This window comes from Anopheles darlingi, chromosome 2 (assembly GCF_943734745.1).
Source record: "Anopheles darlingi chromosome 2, idAnoDarlMG_H_01, whole genome shotgun sequence".
NCBI lineage: Eukaryota > Metazoa > Arthropoda > Insecta > Diptera > Culicidae > Anopheles > Anopheles darlingi.
In genome coordinates, this window is record NC_064874.1 from 9,697,176 (window position 1) to 9,711,771 (window position 14,596).

General features: G+C 41.4%; 1 protein-coding gene across 4 annotated transcripts in view; it reads right to left on the minus strand.

Moving 5' to 3' along the window:
- Window positions 1-1,379: 1,379 nt before the first annotated feature.
- LOC125949017 (fasciclin-2) overlaps window positions 1,380-14,596 on the minus strand; it is a 61,503-nt gene continuing 48,286 nt past the window's right edge. For 3 of the 4 annotated variants that reach the window (XM_049675688.1, XM_049675686.1, XM_049675687.1), the window contains 2 exons: window positions 6,306-6,507; window positions 1,380-4,295 (listed from right to left, as the gene is read on the minus strand). In XM_049675688.1, coding sequence (XP_049531645.1) covers window positions 4,157-4,295; window positions 6,306-6,507 — 341 coding nt within the window. In that variant the 3' untranslated portion in view covers window positions 1,380-4,156. Of the gene's footprint in view, window positions 4,296-5,583; window positions 5,701-6,305; window positions 6,508-14,596 lie in introns of all 4 variants that reach the window. The other variant, XM_049675689.1, reaches the window with a different exon arrangement.

Sequence of the window (14,596 nt, forward strand, 5' to 3'; positions counted from 1 at the left end):
TTCCGGCTCATTCAAATAGTACTTTTGCTCCATTTAAAGATGGCAAAACGCTGTAATGAACATTTCGGTTTGTGAATGAAGTTTACCCCGGGAATCGTTCCACCACTTATCCTTGGGTTGTGTAGAAGGTATGCTGAGTGCAGTTGAACCCAACAGGGTTCGGTGGTTGAGATTCGATTGGAGTGGAAAGAATCCCGTCGACGTTGAAAAGGGTTGTCTTCGGACCGTACCGTGTACCTTCTTGTGGTCCGGAGCGTTGGGCGAATGTTTTGCAATATGGTTCTACACATTTACGAGGTTACTTCTCGAGTGTTCCGGACCGGGGGTGCCGGGGAACCGACTCACTCTGCATTAGGCGAAAGCATGGTGTGGTCTGGGATCTGGATGGATTCACAGTTTTATTTGCCATTTATAGTCTTGGTTTTAGCCAACGATAAACCTAAGCCCATTCCAGGAAGATGGATCTTTGAGGTTAGTTTATGCTTCAGATATTTGCCTCTTAAAAGAAAACAGGAATATCCCGGATTAAGGAGCAACAACGGCAATCGTCCTGAAGCTGTTTGTAAATGTTTTCAATCTAATTTGCGCCTTCGTTCTGGCGTCGAAACGTGCACGAAGAGGAACTGTAAAATGTCGGCTGAAAGGAAACACATGCCACAGGCGCATTCCAAGAAATGGGTTTGTACACAAAGAATCATGGTAGAATTGGCAATTCCTATGGCTCATAACATGGTAAATGGCCGGCAATACATCCTGTACCGTTTGAATTCCATACTTGAAGTGTTCTGCCGACTGTCTTTGTCAATTACTAGGTACCTCTTACAATACGACACTCACCGTATCCTGGACTGCAACATCTTCCTCAGCGAAACGAACGTTATAAAAGAGTGTCTAGAGAGGTGTTCTGGAACACAACTAGCACACCACTTGGACACTTCAGGTCGGGGGCAACACTTTGGCCGGTAACATAACCGACTTGGCAGAGTTCATTGCATCTTTTCTAGGAGAATGACGTGCTTCCTGCGGTAATGTGATGCACAATCCAATTTAACTTTGCAGCCTATCCTCTCGCTTTTCTTTCCCTTGACCGAAACGTGGGTTAATGGTAGAGTTCTGCGATAACATCCTGCACAGTCTCAAGCCGAAGGTGGTGAAAGAAGTCGGAAGCGTTGAGAAGTTTTAAAAATGGGAAACGGTGTTCAGTACTTCGAGGTTACAAATACAAACAGTCACAGTCGAAGGAGAAGTTACGTTAACTCTTTTCTGTCCTCCTGTACAGTTATTTTCGGATTGTTTCTCAAACTACTACATACATTCGTTAACAAAAAGCTACTTTCAAAGAAAAGGAAATGTTTATCAGTGAAAAAAAAATTGTTGTTTAAAAAAAAGGTATTTCTGTTTTATTTCATTCATTCGTTTCCATACAGTACCAATAATAATCATTGGAATATAAATACAACGTAATTCCTTACACGGCTAATACTACTAGCTGCTAGATGATGAAAACTAAAAGTTACTTCATTTTACGCATTGGTTTTCACTTTTCGATCAGTGTGTTTGTTGTGTAATGGATTTCGGTGTCTTTACCGAACCGGAGCAAGAGGGACCACTTAACCAAGGATTCTTTGAAGCTCTTTCGAATAGTGTTTTTTTATAGCCGTGAGCTAACCGTTCACTGGCTCCGACCACTGTGTGCATACACATAAAGCCAATCTTGAACGGGGAGAGATCTTAAATAAACCAATCGAATAATGCTAGGAAACAAAGATCCATTTGGGTTTGGTTAAGTTGTTCTTTTAAATTCTTCGCGTTTCCAAACTCCTACTTTAATTTCAGCCTTCTATTCCATGAAACGACATTTTTGTGTTTTAAATTCAAAACAAAATTAAACATTCTTCTTCTTGTACTTTGCCATTTTGTTCTGTTCGCTGCGATCGTCTCGAGCATGACGATGATCATGGGAAAATATATCTAGATGCATCTGCCAGTTAAAACTAAATGAAATCCACTGACTCCAGGTGCAAAAGGTAAAGCACCTTTCAGCAGCAGCTGGGCATATCATGCAATGGGATGAATCTTTAAAGATTTGTACAAAAGTATGGTCTCATCGGACATGGCATCTTCCTGATTTTCTTTTAGCTTTCTCGCTTAGGATAAGTTATGATCAAGCGGGTATAAAACTTCATTCTTGAGATTAATGAGCTGTGCTGCAGATGTACAGGTAGATGGTGTGGACGTCGGTTGGAAGTAATTCGTTTGGCTTTTTGTCTATTCGATTGTTTCGGGTTGCGGTATACGGAGGGGTTTTGTAATCTTATGGTCAGTTGAATGAGAGCAGCTCTCAGAAAGCACAGTGAGACAAACACAGGCACGGGCATTAGGTTAATTGTGAAGCCACGCAGATGAACGACGATTTTGGCGAGCTGACGGATTTCTAATCATATTCATACGAACTTGCCACTGTGGCAACTTAAGTCTATCTTTGATTTCCGCCGTTTTTTTCGCATTCCAACAAGCTTCACTAGAGCCGTAGGTATTTGTTATGATTCCCTTATGAAAGTTACAGAAAGTAGCTAGCTAACTTTGCAAACGAAACGAATGTCTTGGTTTGGTATAAGATGCAGCACTGCACTGTACGCAAGGTTGCGCCCAAGGAATAGAATGATAGACAACTCCATCCTTCCTATGTGCTGCTTTTCTGTGCGCATGAGTTTTGCAGCGGCGCATCATAAGGTTTCTACAGCTTCAAATCACATCGCTTCGGGTAGTTTACAAATATAGACACAGTTACTCAAAGCAGGGTCCGCCGTATCGCCCACTTTCTCGTTAGCAATAATGCGTTATCAAGGAAAGGTGTGTGTGTGTATACCGTCGTGGGTAAAACAAGGCTTTTAATCTCTTAGCGGCACACACTACACTTTTCAGCGAAAGCATAGCGTGAAACATACGACAGGTTAGACAGGTTAGAGGATAGTTGAGAGCTCGATGTGCCGGCTACCGTTACGAGGTAGCACGCACCAGCACCAAGTGGGTTTTGGAAATCATAATAGCATGGTACATACTACCAGCAATGTATGTTTGGTTCAAATGTCAAGTTTTGTGATTTGCTGTTCCTTACCGGTGGCGATACGGTATATACGCTTTTTCCCTTACTTACATCTCTACTAGTGTACCGTCAATGTAGAAGGCGATTTGCTGGTTTCTTCATTCCATTTATATCACACATCACTCGAATGTGGTGTTGGCACACAAAACGCGAATGTTCCGCTGGCGCTAGTGTAGCACACAATGTGAGTGATTGAGAGGTTGTTGGATTGTGCAATTTCCATTACATCTTTGTTTCGCTCTTCGGTTTGTAGCTTCATTGAGTGTGTTTTCTGGCATCCTTTTTTCCGGTAGATGCACACTCTTCTTCCTTTCAATACTTTTTTGGTACAGAACATGCTTTGTCATTGAAGTTTACACGTAAAATCCTCCATGGAATATTCCCTCTCTCTTCCTCTACGACCTCTAAGTCTGCGCATCGGTTTCTAATCCTACAATGCGGCTTTTGACTACCATTATATGACTCCGATTTACTTACATCCGCTTTCGCATACTTCTCATTTACCGAGGAACGAATTTATATAGGGGTGTTGGGTAAAAGTGAAGCGGAACCTAGCCTAATCGAGTTTAGATTGGTTTTACCGGCGCGTCAAAGCAGATGTAACCGAATCGGATCTGTAATTCGCACGAATTTATGTTTCCTTTTTTCTTTGCATTGCATTTACATCTATCTGCGTTACTTTCGATCTGTCCTACCGCGCTGCTCCCAATAGCGCTATATTTCATTCCCACAAAAGTCCGCTGTACAACGTTTGACTTCAGAAAATGGTTCTCCCTCCGTTTTCCTCTCTGTTTGTCTGTGTCTCTATCGTGGCACGCGTGGTTTACACCTATTTTGAATCGAATTTTCGCTTTCACTAAGAGCAGATCGTCTCCGACACCCTCCTTTTCTTGCAAATGAACGGAAGAGGAAATCTGTCGAACGGGGTTTCGCTCCGTTGTTTCTCCATTCTCTTACTCACGTTTGGGCGCCCGCCGTTGATATTGGGTTACCGGGGGCGAGCAAGGAAAATCGTAACAAAATGAAACGCGTCACGCTCTGTATTTAGCTTTACACGGACGAATTTTTGCCGATAATGTCGCCACTTCGCGAATGAACGACGCGACCGTCGAACTCCACGGACGAATTCACCTTCACCGGAGAGCCACCGTTCGGGGGTTGCGTGTTTAGGGGTTGTTTTTCATCTTCCCTGTTGTTCCGTGGGAAAATAGGGGACAGGTGATTCAAAGAAGGTTATAATCAATAATAGTAAATGATTGAAAATCTCTTCTGTTCAATTTAACGAAGCCAAGCTATTTGCTAAATTAAGGATAAGTTAAAGCATTGCTTATAATGAAACTAAAAGCTACAATCTGCGTACGATGTAAACGAAAAAAGCAAGCAGGGTGCAATAATACACAATGCGGAAAACTAAAACTATACAATGAGCGTGGTGCAAATGTAGAAATACTATCTTCGGAAGAAAAACAATTACTTAAATTCAATGAATAGCCAAATGGTAGGTGGTATTTGCAATGACTGTGGTTATGGTTTGTGTTCAGATATGTTAATGAAAACTAATGTGTTGCAACTACGAAAAATGCAGTCTGCTGTGTGCTTTGTGGCGCAATGGGGTATATGGTTTTGAATATCTTCCAGATGCCAGCGAGAATCCAAACCGAATGCAAAAGCATATTTGAAACTATGCGATTAAAAAGCATAAAAAACAAATACCCACAACAGCAGCAGAGAACCATTCGAATAGCGACTGAAACGATGGTCACATCGTGGTAATGGTCCATTAGATGCACCATCTATGCTACTTTTCGCGAAGTATAAACGGTGCAGTAAAACTCCAAATGGGGCAAAAGAATTCACATATGAGAATTGCCAAATCCACAAAAACATTGGCGGAAGATAGCGAAATAGTTTCGGTGTATTATTCACTTTTAAATTCCATCCATTAGTTGGTCGCAGACTGCCATTTGGGATTGCAGCTTTGATTTTTTCTATCATTCTTATACAAGAATTTGAGATTAGAAAGGATACAAAATTACAAGTAAAATAAATATTTCCAAGAATAATTGGTTGTTTATCGCCAAATCGAAGAAAACAAATGAATAAAAAATGTATCAATAATCGATCAAATCATACAACAGCTTCGCATTATAAAGAAGTAATGAGCTATTCCCACACCCAACCCGTTGTACTATGATTAAGGCGTTGTAATCTCTGTAATGTAAATAATCTCTCCAGAAGACTTCATAGTCACCAGTCAGAAGCAAGAGGGAACATGCAAAATACTCTTGACTTAAAATGTCGTTCTATCACACTATGGTCCGTTGTGATTTTAAGCCCCCAATGTGTCAGCCCCCACGATGCATTTGTGCAAGCAGATTAAAAAAAATACAACGGTACTCCCCTCAAACACATGCAAAGCAAAATGTGGACATAAGCAAAGCAGCTAGCTAGTAGTAGAATGTGGGGAAGATTCTTACAGAGGTGTGGTAGCACCAAGCTTAACGATCGGTGGTGGCAGCGGTAACGGCGACGGTGGACGCTCCTTGATCAGGCTGCCACTGCAATAGGGTAGCGGAAAACGCCAACCGTATAGACTTGGGTTGTGGTTATTTGTATTGTAGCGGAAGCGCAACACGCGTGTGGTGGTGGTGGTGTAGAGGTTTGTTTGTCGAGATGCGCATTTGTTGATAGAGTTTTGTTGTTTCGATTGGGTGCAATGCATTGTGCATTCAACATCGATACGAAACAGTAAAATGTACAATTGGACCACGGGAGATGGTTATTGGTGTACAGGTGGTGGTGATGTGGTGGTGTTATAGGGTGGAGAGGAGATGAGAAAACAAAAGCATGATGTGATCACGACTGATAAATCAAAGTGTTTATTACAAAGATGGCGGGGGTTAGTCGATCGCCAGAGACTTCAAACGGAAAGGATTGCTTGGATCAAATACTTTTCCAGCAACGTGGAGTTCACATTACGAATCCGCCTTTCCGATTTCCATCTCTCGTGATCCAGAGTGTAGCGCTTCACAGTCCCCGGTTAGTGTTTAGTGACCAAAAGCCCACAACAAACCGAGCCTAGCGAACGCAAAGGGAACGAAGGTAAGGTACAATAGAGGCTAACGCATTCTATACAAGGATTTTTAGGGGATTCCATTATCAGTAGATAAATACTAGAGGAGCAGCATTACACACTTACCTTCCCAATTTGGCTTCATCATCCAGATCCGAGGGCGACCGTTTAGTCTTCCGGCAGAGCATAGCCATAATGCCGAGGTTGCCGAACAGACAGCACAGCAGATCGATGATGATCAGCAGCAGTAACACGGCTCCAATCACAATGCCAATCACGGCCGCCGACGAAAGCGTTGGACTGTCGACGCGCAGTACCACATCGATTCCTGTTTGCCGATCGTCGAAGGATCAAACGGGGAAATGAGAAAAACAATTGAAAAACAGAACGACGATTAGTTTTTCAATGGAAACAATATACAATTTTCATGCGCCCTACGTCCCACACTCCCCCGCATTTGCTGGTTTGCTTAAGTATATGAGAGCTTATATGACTAAGGTGTGTTATCAGTTTCTTTACACATCTGTACACAGAAGAGAAGGGCGCGCGCATTGGGCGCTAGGAGGAGATGAAGAAGAGAAAATGATATACATCAGATCAACAGAGTAGAGCAGGAGCAGGTTTGAGAGGAGGTTTGTGGTTGGAGCGATATGAGGAAGCATAACATTTCGGGAGTGTGCTATACAAATTAGCTATGAGAATAATCCCAAGACAGACACAGATTTTAAACTAATTTGCCTTAATAGTAACAGAGAACCGGAATTGTACAATCGGAAGCGGTTGGAAGTGAACGGATACAATTCCAAAATAGCAAACAGCAGAGAGAAGCAAGCGGTCATTGGAAAGGAGGAAGTGGCGGCGGCGGCGCCAAAACTTTACTTACTACTAAACAACAACCAAAACCAAACATTCCACATGCAGTAGTAGAGTACATACAACATTCAGACAGAACCAGAAAAGGGATTCGTTATGTAGAGAAGGGTTGAGAGGAGCAAAATGTTTGCCATTAACACCATGAGCACAGCAGCAAACAGCCCACGTTCGCTAGGCTAGCACGATCCTCGAGAAACTACCAAGGAAAACTACTATACACTGCCACCATCACCAGTACACCACACCCCACGAACCACTTGGTGTGCGATGTATTTTATCGGGTTTTATTGAATTTTTGTGAGCTTTTGTGCGCTCCAAAGTTCTACAAATTAGTTTCCAACTTTGCAGTTGAGGCGAGATTCAAGGAATAGGAACAGGCAGGACGGTAATGAAATTATCAAACATTTTGCACTCTCTCACAGGGAAGTGGTTGTTGTGTACTGGTGTGGCTGCAGCTGCACAAAACGCTTTCGAGCAGTCCTGGTAGAGCGTGCGAGTACGCGAAAAAAAGGAGAAAAAAAGGTTGAAGAGAGTATTTAACCATGCAGCTAAAAAATGCAATAGAGAAAATGGACCAACAGAACCAATAGATGATGCACACTTGGTGGCTTGTGTGTGTGGTGGTTATATGCGCTCCAAACATCCTAACTCTCTGCTGTGTATCCTTCCACAGAGTTTAGTGTTATGAGTGTGCACAGTGAAATTTGTTTGATGAAAAGAGTGGTCTGTTATGTGCTCTTAGCAATTCGGTTTAGTAAACGTTGTGAAAATCGATTTCCCTCTCTCTACTGTGTTTGCATTGTGCTTCCTATCGCTTCCTTTTGAGTAGTGTTATGAGTTATATTTGCACGATTGTGCGTGGCGCTGCGTGGTGTGTGCGTGTAACGAATTATGATTTCAAAAAAGTTGGATGCAGAACGTGAATTATTGTAAAGCTTAAACGTAAATTTGTGTGCTGCCGGCAGAGGCTGGCGGTTTGTAACAATAAACACCATTCCGAGAGAACAATTTTGTGTTTTGTGCGTGTGATTGTAGAGACGACCAGAACGAATTTTTTGTTTTGCATTGTTTGCCTATCGAGGCACGCTTCATAATTTAGAAGACATTTTCTCGGCTACGTACTAAACAATTGAACATATTTACAACCAGTACATTCAGCGTAGACAATCTAGATAGACAGTGGGATGGAGAAGATGCTGGTGTGTATCGCAGTCATCATTTAACCTAGTACGTTCGCGCCTATTGCTTCGAAACTAAACACTAGAGAATTGATGCAAGAGAAAAAACAGAGAGATAGAGCGCACAGAAAGAAAGAGAGAGAGAGAGAGAGAGAGAGTGGATAAGAGATAGTGAAACAATGTCTGTGGTTTGTGAGTGAGTTAAACGTTCGAAACTGGTTTGCTAATCAGAGTGTAAAGATTTGTGGTGAAGTTGCTTGCTAGAATGAACGAACTGAACTTGTAGTATAAAAGGGGTGGGTGTGCTACAGAATTCTAGTATTTGTTTGTTTTTTGCAGTTGCTTTAAAGAATATCTTCTCGAACATAATTACCTTCATTTTGAGCCCTAAATGGTGAAGAAGTTGACATTGTAAGCGCATTAGAAGCCGAAGAGGCAATAGGGATCCTTCCTTCTCGTGTTACTCTATTAGAGAATGTGTTACAATGAATTCCACCCTTTTTCCATCTTTGCATCTTGCAGACCACCGCGTGTTATTGCTTTACATGGAACGTGGTACGTCTTATTCGATTAAGATATTCTGAAACCACTCTGTCTAGCGAGAAACGACACACTATTCGCACTCGCACCATTGAGACATACAAAACACACATTCGATGAAATTGTGATGATTTAGTATGACTTTATTTCGCACCGTGCCCTCTCCTCTCGCTGCTGCAAAGGGCGCCGATAGTTATCCGTTTCATGTCAACAATGTTAAGCTAGTTTCTTTTATGTACACAAGTATTACATACAGCATTTTTGTCGCTTTTAATGTGTTTAGGTTTTAGTTGCAGTGATTTTGATTTAAACATCTTCTCCGAGTGCTAGTGTCTTTCATTGTAATGTGAAACATTTTCGCTAAATTTCCCGTTTAACTAACATTCATGCTATTCTACTATGATAGTTCGTTCATGTTTCTTTTGTTTTTTTCTGTTGGTTACGCAAAATGAGAGAACACCGTATCGATAAACGATTTCGTTTCTTCTCTTAACTAACCACCGTTTCACACTTTCATTTTAGTTCGTGGGTTATATATGTTATGAATGTATTTTACACACTTCCAACAGTATGAGAGAATGGTTTTTAGATTTAATTTCGTTGTAAGGATGTGAAATGCTCGCGCGTTCTCTTCTCCTGGCCCCTCTCTTTCATGGAATCTATTCTCATCACTTTAATGCTCTTTGCCACCGCTCGCACACTTTTTTGCGTCTCTGTCCCATTTGAATCAGTCACGGCGAGAAAACAACATAGGGACACACCGATCGGTTAGAGTCTGCTGGTGATCCAGTGGAACATATTTGCAGTTTAAAATTATATTACATTATTGTCTTTGATGGTGCGTACCATTTGTTTGATTCTGTAGTTTATGTACACGAGTTAGATAAGGGAACCACAGCTCCACACAGCTTGACTCTGTCTGGTCAATAAGCTGGTACCAGAACATGCAATCCATATCCACCGTAGGCCACACGCTACAGCGGGTGTACGTACGAGCATGCAATGCTGCCAGCCAGCCACTGCAGCCGGACTGCAGTGCAGTAACACTTTCGCAACTGGCATCACACGCCAAACGCCGGTAGCTGGTGCTCTCGAACGATAACTTGTGGCAAAAGGTGGCAGTAAATCGAATCGGGAAACATGGGGAAAGCAATGTTGTACTACACAAAGGAACTTTATAGACTACCGCACACACGGTCGATCCGGGGCATTGCATGTCAACCTTACTTAAGGGGCTATACAGGTTCGTTCCGTGTTCTATGAAGGAAGTCAAACGTAATAGTTCATTTTGCAGCTCTTTTTGCAGAAGCCGTAGTTGCAAACATCGCTCTTCCTTTTTTATGGGGTTTTGATTGTATTTCAGGTTGGGTCATTCGCCCTGAGCTTGTAAATTGAAAAGCATTCGAAAATCGAACCGACAAGCGCACCTTAGAACACAACACTCAATGGTAGAACTTAATTCTGTGAGGGAGCAAAGGTAATCCATACCCTGGAGATGCTTTCGGAATTCGAAATGTTCTCCACGAAATAACCGCCAAAGACCATTAAATGCTTTGAGCTGCCTTGAAGAGTGGTTACTTCTGGGTCGTACTTCAGAAACGACGGATTTAGTTCAAAGTTTTCTCTTCTCAATAGAACAATGAGCACGTGACATCCACCTGCGTTTAACGTTGCGTTTAGTTATTTAACTTCCGAATCCTTATGCGGCTTAGCTATTTTCCTATCCGTAACAGCTTGCAAAATACAATAAACGGATACAACATTGGATACCAATCTGTTTTACATTGTTGGACCATTTGATGAGACTGTTGTTTGGGAGATAAATTTTCATATTTTACAACAAAATGGAGATTGCAAAAGGACTAATGATGCGAATGCCTCCATTGGATGATAAAGAATCTAAGCTAATGATTTAGTCTATTGGCAGTGATTATTTACAGAGTCATCATCCCGTGTAACGTAATTTGTTTCAATATAAAACCGCATTGTCTCATTCACAACTTGATATCTAATCAATTTACTTCAACTACCGCAGAGGCGACATTCCCAGTGGGGCATTCGATGTCGAATGTGTTACAGCACGTTCTCTATAAACATGGATTTTCAATTGAAAAAAACAAAACAGAGAAAAGCTGATACCTTTTCAGTGTGATTTGTAACTACATTTTGCTAGTTTAAATACTATTTCAAAACGAAATAACCCATGAACTCGTCGTTAATTCTCAAGAGAAATGAAACCCTTTTTAAGAATCATTCACGTTGTATAACCAGTCAGTCACTACAAACAGTATAAACAGGGCAGTTTCGGATTTCACAAACTTCACGCCTTTCGAACTTCTTGTTCAAGTAAGATAAATTAGAAAACTCCATAGCTACTTCCTTCTTTGCAGTTTCAAACACGCAGCACAGCTTTTTAAATTCATAGTTTTGCGATAGGATATTCAAGGCTTTATCTTGTTTTGGAAACTAGTTCATCCAATATCGTAAATAAATTCGTATCAAAACACAGAACAGTCCCTTCTCAAGTCATACACAAGTAAGCTCATTAGTATTTGCCAAATGGTGAGAGATCGTCAATTTGTAGCTTCTGTCTAACATGTCAATCAACAATTAAGGTTAATAACTTCTTCCAAATACAGCTTGACAAACTTAATGAAATCGCACGAGTTAATTAATGCGGTTTTCTGTTAGGAACAATAGGATACAATCTAATCGCGGTTTTGAATGAATTAGTCGAACCCTGATAGAACATAGGGGATAAGGTTACCACCAAAAGGTCAGCAGCATGTCACTTTCCTTCACCAGCGCCGTACTTATTATTGATCTACACCAAAGATTCTAGTCACTTGATATAGAATTTTAGAATAATTGAATGAGACTCACCTCTAAAACGAGTTCGTGGTCTGCGGTGGAATATATACGGATTTTTTTATCATTCTACGCTGCCACATGCAATAGCTGGGTTAAAATTATGTTTCACTTTTTTCCCATAAATTCAAACACGTTCGGTGGATCCAAGATCTTAGAAAACCGCGGATATTTCGTTCGCTCTTGCTCCCCGCATTTGGAGAACCAAAATCGCTTCAAAATTTCAATAGATTTTGCGCATGATTGCTGTCGATGTTACTGATGACTGTTTACATTTTGGGTGTCATTTTGTTTTGCATATCCCTATGGCCCCAAATATTTTAGAAAATTGATTGATTGAACCTTTAAAAGCGATGATCTCACGTAGGTAACAAGGACATTGCTTTCAGTATTGACACTTTGTGCTGCTTTCATCGATACAGCTCTTCCGCTAGCCACTAGTTTGAACTAAAACAACGTTTGTGTTTCAAAATTACTCTAACTATTATGCTGCCACCTGTGAACGCAGTGTGAGTCTTTTACCAAAATCATAAACGACAAAAATAAAACTCTGTAGAGTGCGTCTGCCGGTTTTGGTTTGCTGGGCAGTATATTATACACAGTTTCGCTTCAAATAACGTTTTCGACGAACGCGCCCTTACTTCACAACGGAACTTTTGCTGATGTCGCTGATGTGTTCACTAGTATCATCATTACTACTGCCACTCGTCAGAGCGATGCTGATGCTCCCCACGCCTGACACCGATGACAGAGCTGAAAAGACGATTGACCAACAACAAAACCACCAACACCACCACCACCACCGCTGGGTACCGCCAGTGAGCACATTGCCACTGCCAGTGTAATAGTTATCTATGGGCATTGCTCCGAATGATATTGATTTGATGCGGAGTGCGTGGAAGGACACACGTTGATGCCGTGGAATGGGGTTGTAGGTAGGCACAGGTAGTAGATAGGCAGGCCCCGGTGTTGTTGTTGTGTGGGGGAGAATATATAGGATGGGATATTTGCACACAGTCGAGAAAGAGAGAACAGAGAGAGAAAGAAAGAGAAAGAGGAGCATGAGAGAGATAAAAAGAAAAAGGATTACATCCTTGATCAGCTGATCATCTCTCCCATATTGCGACAGGTTTGTGATGTTTTGCTACAGGTATTCATCAATTTATGCACGTGGTAACGCTGCAGCCGGAATTGGTTTTTGGTTTTTGTTTTTTTAATACGCAGCCAACTAACTTGCCCAGTGTTTGTACTAGTAAAGGAACTTGTTTACATTACTACAACTGGTACATGCACTTTTTACCAAAGATACTCTGGATTCTAGAATCTATTTTGCGGTTCAGAATTCCGAATTTTGAACACAATTTGTCAGTGTAACATGTGTACAATGTAATATGTTTTGGAATGTTTAACCGGAGTGTGTGTTACGCAAAGAAATATTTGAAAGTAATTTTATAATTTCCAATAGTACCACCAATTCCAATATCAGAAGCATGATACCGATGATCAATCTTTCAAAATGAACTTTGGCAATTCAACTACAGTAAGTCTACACGCAGAATAAACATGAGCAGATTTGCAATATTAAAAATAGACAAAGGGAAAGCGAAGTTTACGAAATGAACTGTTCGATAATTCAAATATATATATGATCAGGATAGTATGCAAATCATATTCACAATATTATACACAGAAACCAAAAGTAGAACTACGACGCCAAGCGACCAACAATTACGGCTCAAGAGGCGATCGAGCGACTGATTTGTTTTATGGTATCAGTTGGGTTGCCTTTGTAAGATTAGCTTTTCCGGTTGATTAATATCAATTAAAACAGGAACAGCATACACGCGCTAGCTGCTCGGGGTGTTGTCAATTAATTGAGAAACCTCATTCTATCTGTGGGAGACATTTCTTTGCCGTCGCTTTGCTGCCTTCAGTCTAAAGAGCTACGTCAGCATGACGTCAGTATGCAAAAACGAATTACCGTTTAAGGGAGGAGAGAATAATGAAGACTAATCGAAACACAACAAAGGATGAACGCGAAAGCATGAAGAAACTGCAATAGAACTCTTCTTTGAACATTGGTGGAAGTATTACTTGCCGGCACATATCCAGACCAGACCATAATCCCATCGTTGAACTCTATGAGGGTATAAATCTACTGGATCACATATTTGACTTTGTGAGAACAAAAACAGGATTGCGACAAAGTAAAGCTGCAAATTTGGATAACCGACACCCTAATAACGCGGGCATCATCCGTCTGGTGCGCTTGGTTCTACAAACATTCTTTCGGTATTTTGTTTGCTGTTCCGCGATTTCGCAAGAAAGAAAAATATACGCCCAGAGCAAAGGAGAATAAACATCATCCAGACGGGCGTACGGTTTGTCGGTTAGTCGCCGTACCGATGCAAAATGGCTGCAAACACACGATATCGCCATATTTCAGCCGAGCCAGGATGGTTGCTTTCAAGAAGTCCGGTGGTACCGGCAAAGCCCGGCATTCTCAGTCGGATGATAAAAAAAAGCATTGCGAAGGATGAAAGTGTGTGGCGGGTATTTGGCGAGAGCCGGATGATGGCTTGTTGATGGGCAAATGCAAAAATGCCCAGCATCCCGAGCGCTCGTTGTGCTCGATGTGGTGGGTTAAGCCCGAAACTGGTCACCGGAAATTAATTTAGCGCAACGTTCCGAAGCCAAAGCGAAGACACGAAACGGAGGGGGCAAACAATTAAAGGCATCGCGACGATATGAACATTTCGGAATGCAATAAAGGCGATAAAACAAGATGGGGCACAAATGGTGAACACGAAACGGAAAACTTTCGGTACGATCGTGTCTCTTTCTTTTCCCTAGTATACTACTTGAGGATGCTATATTTGGTAAAAAAGAAAATTGCAAATAAAAATATAGAGTTTCGCGAAAAACAATAATAGAACTATCTTGAATGACCCACAAGAA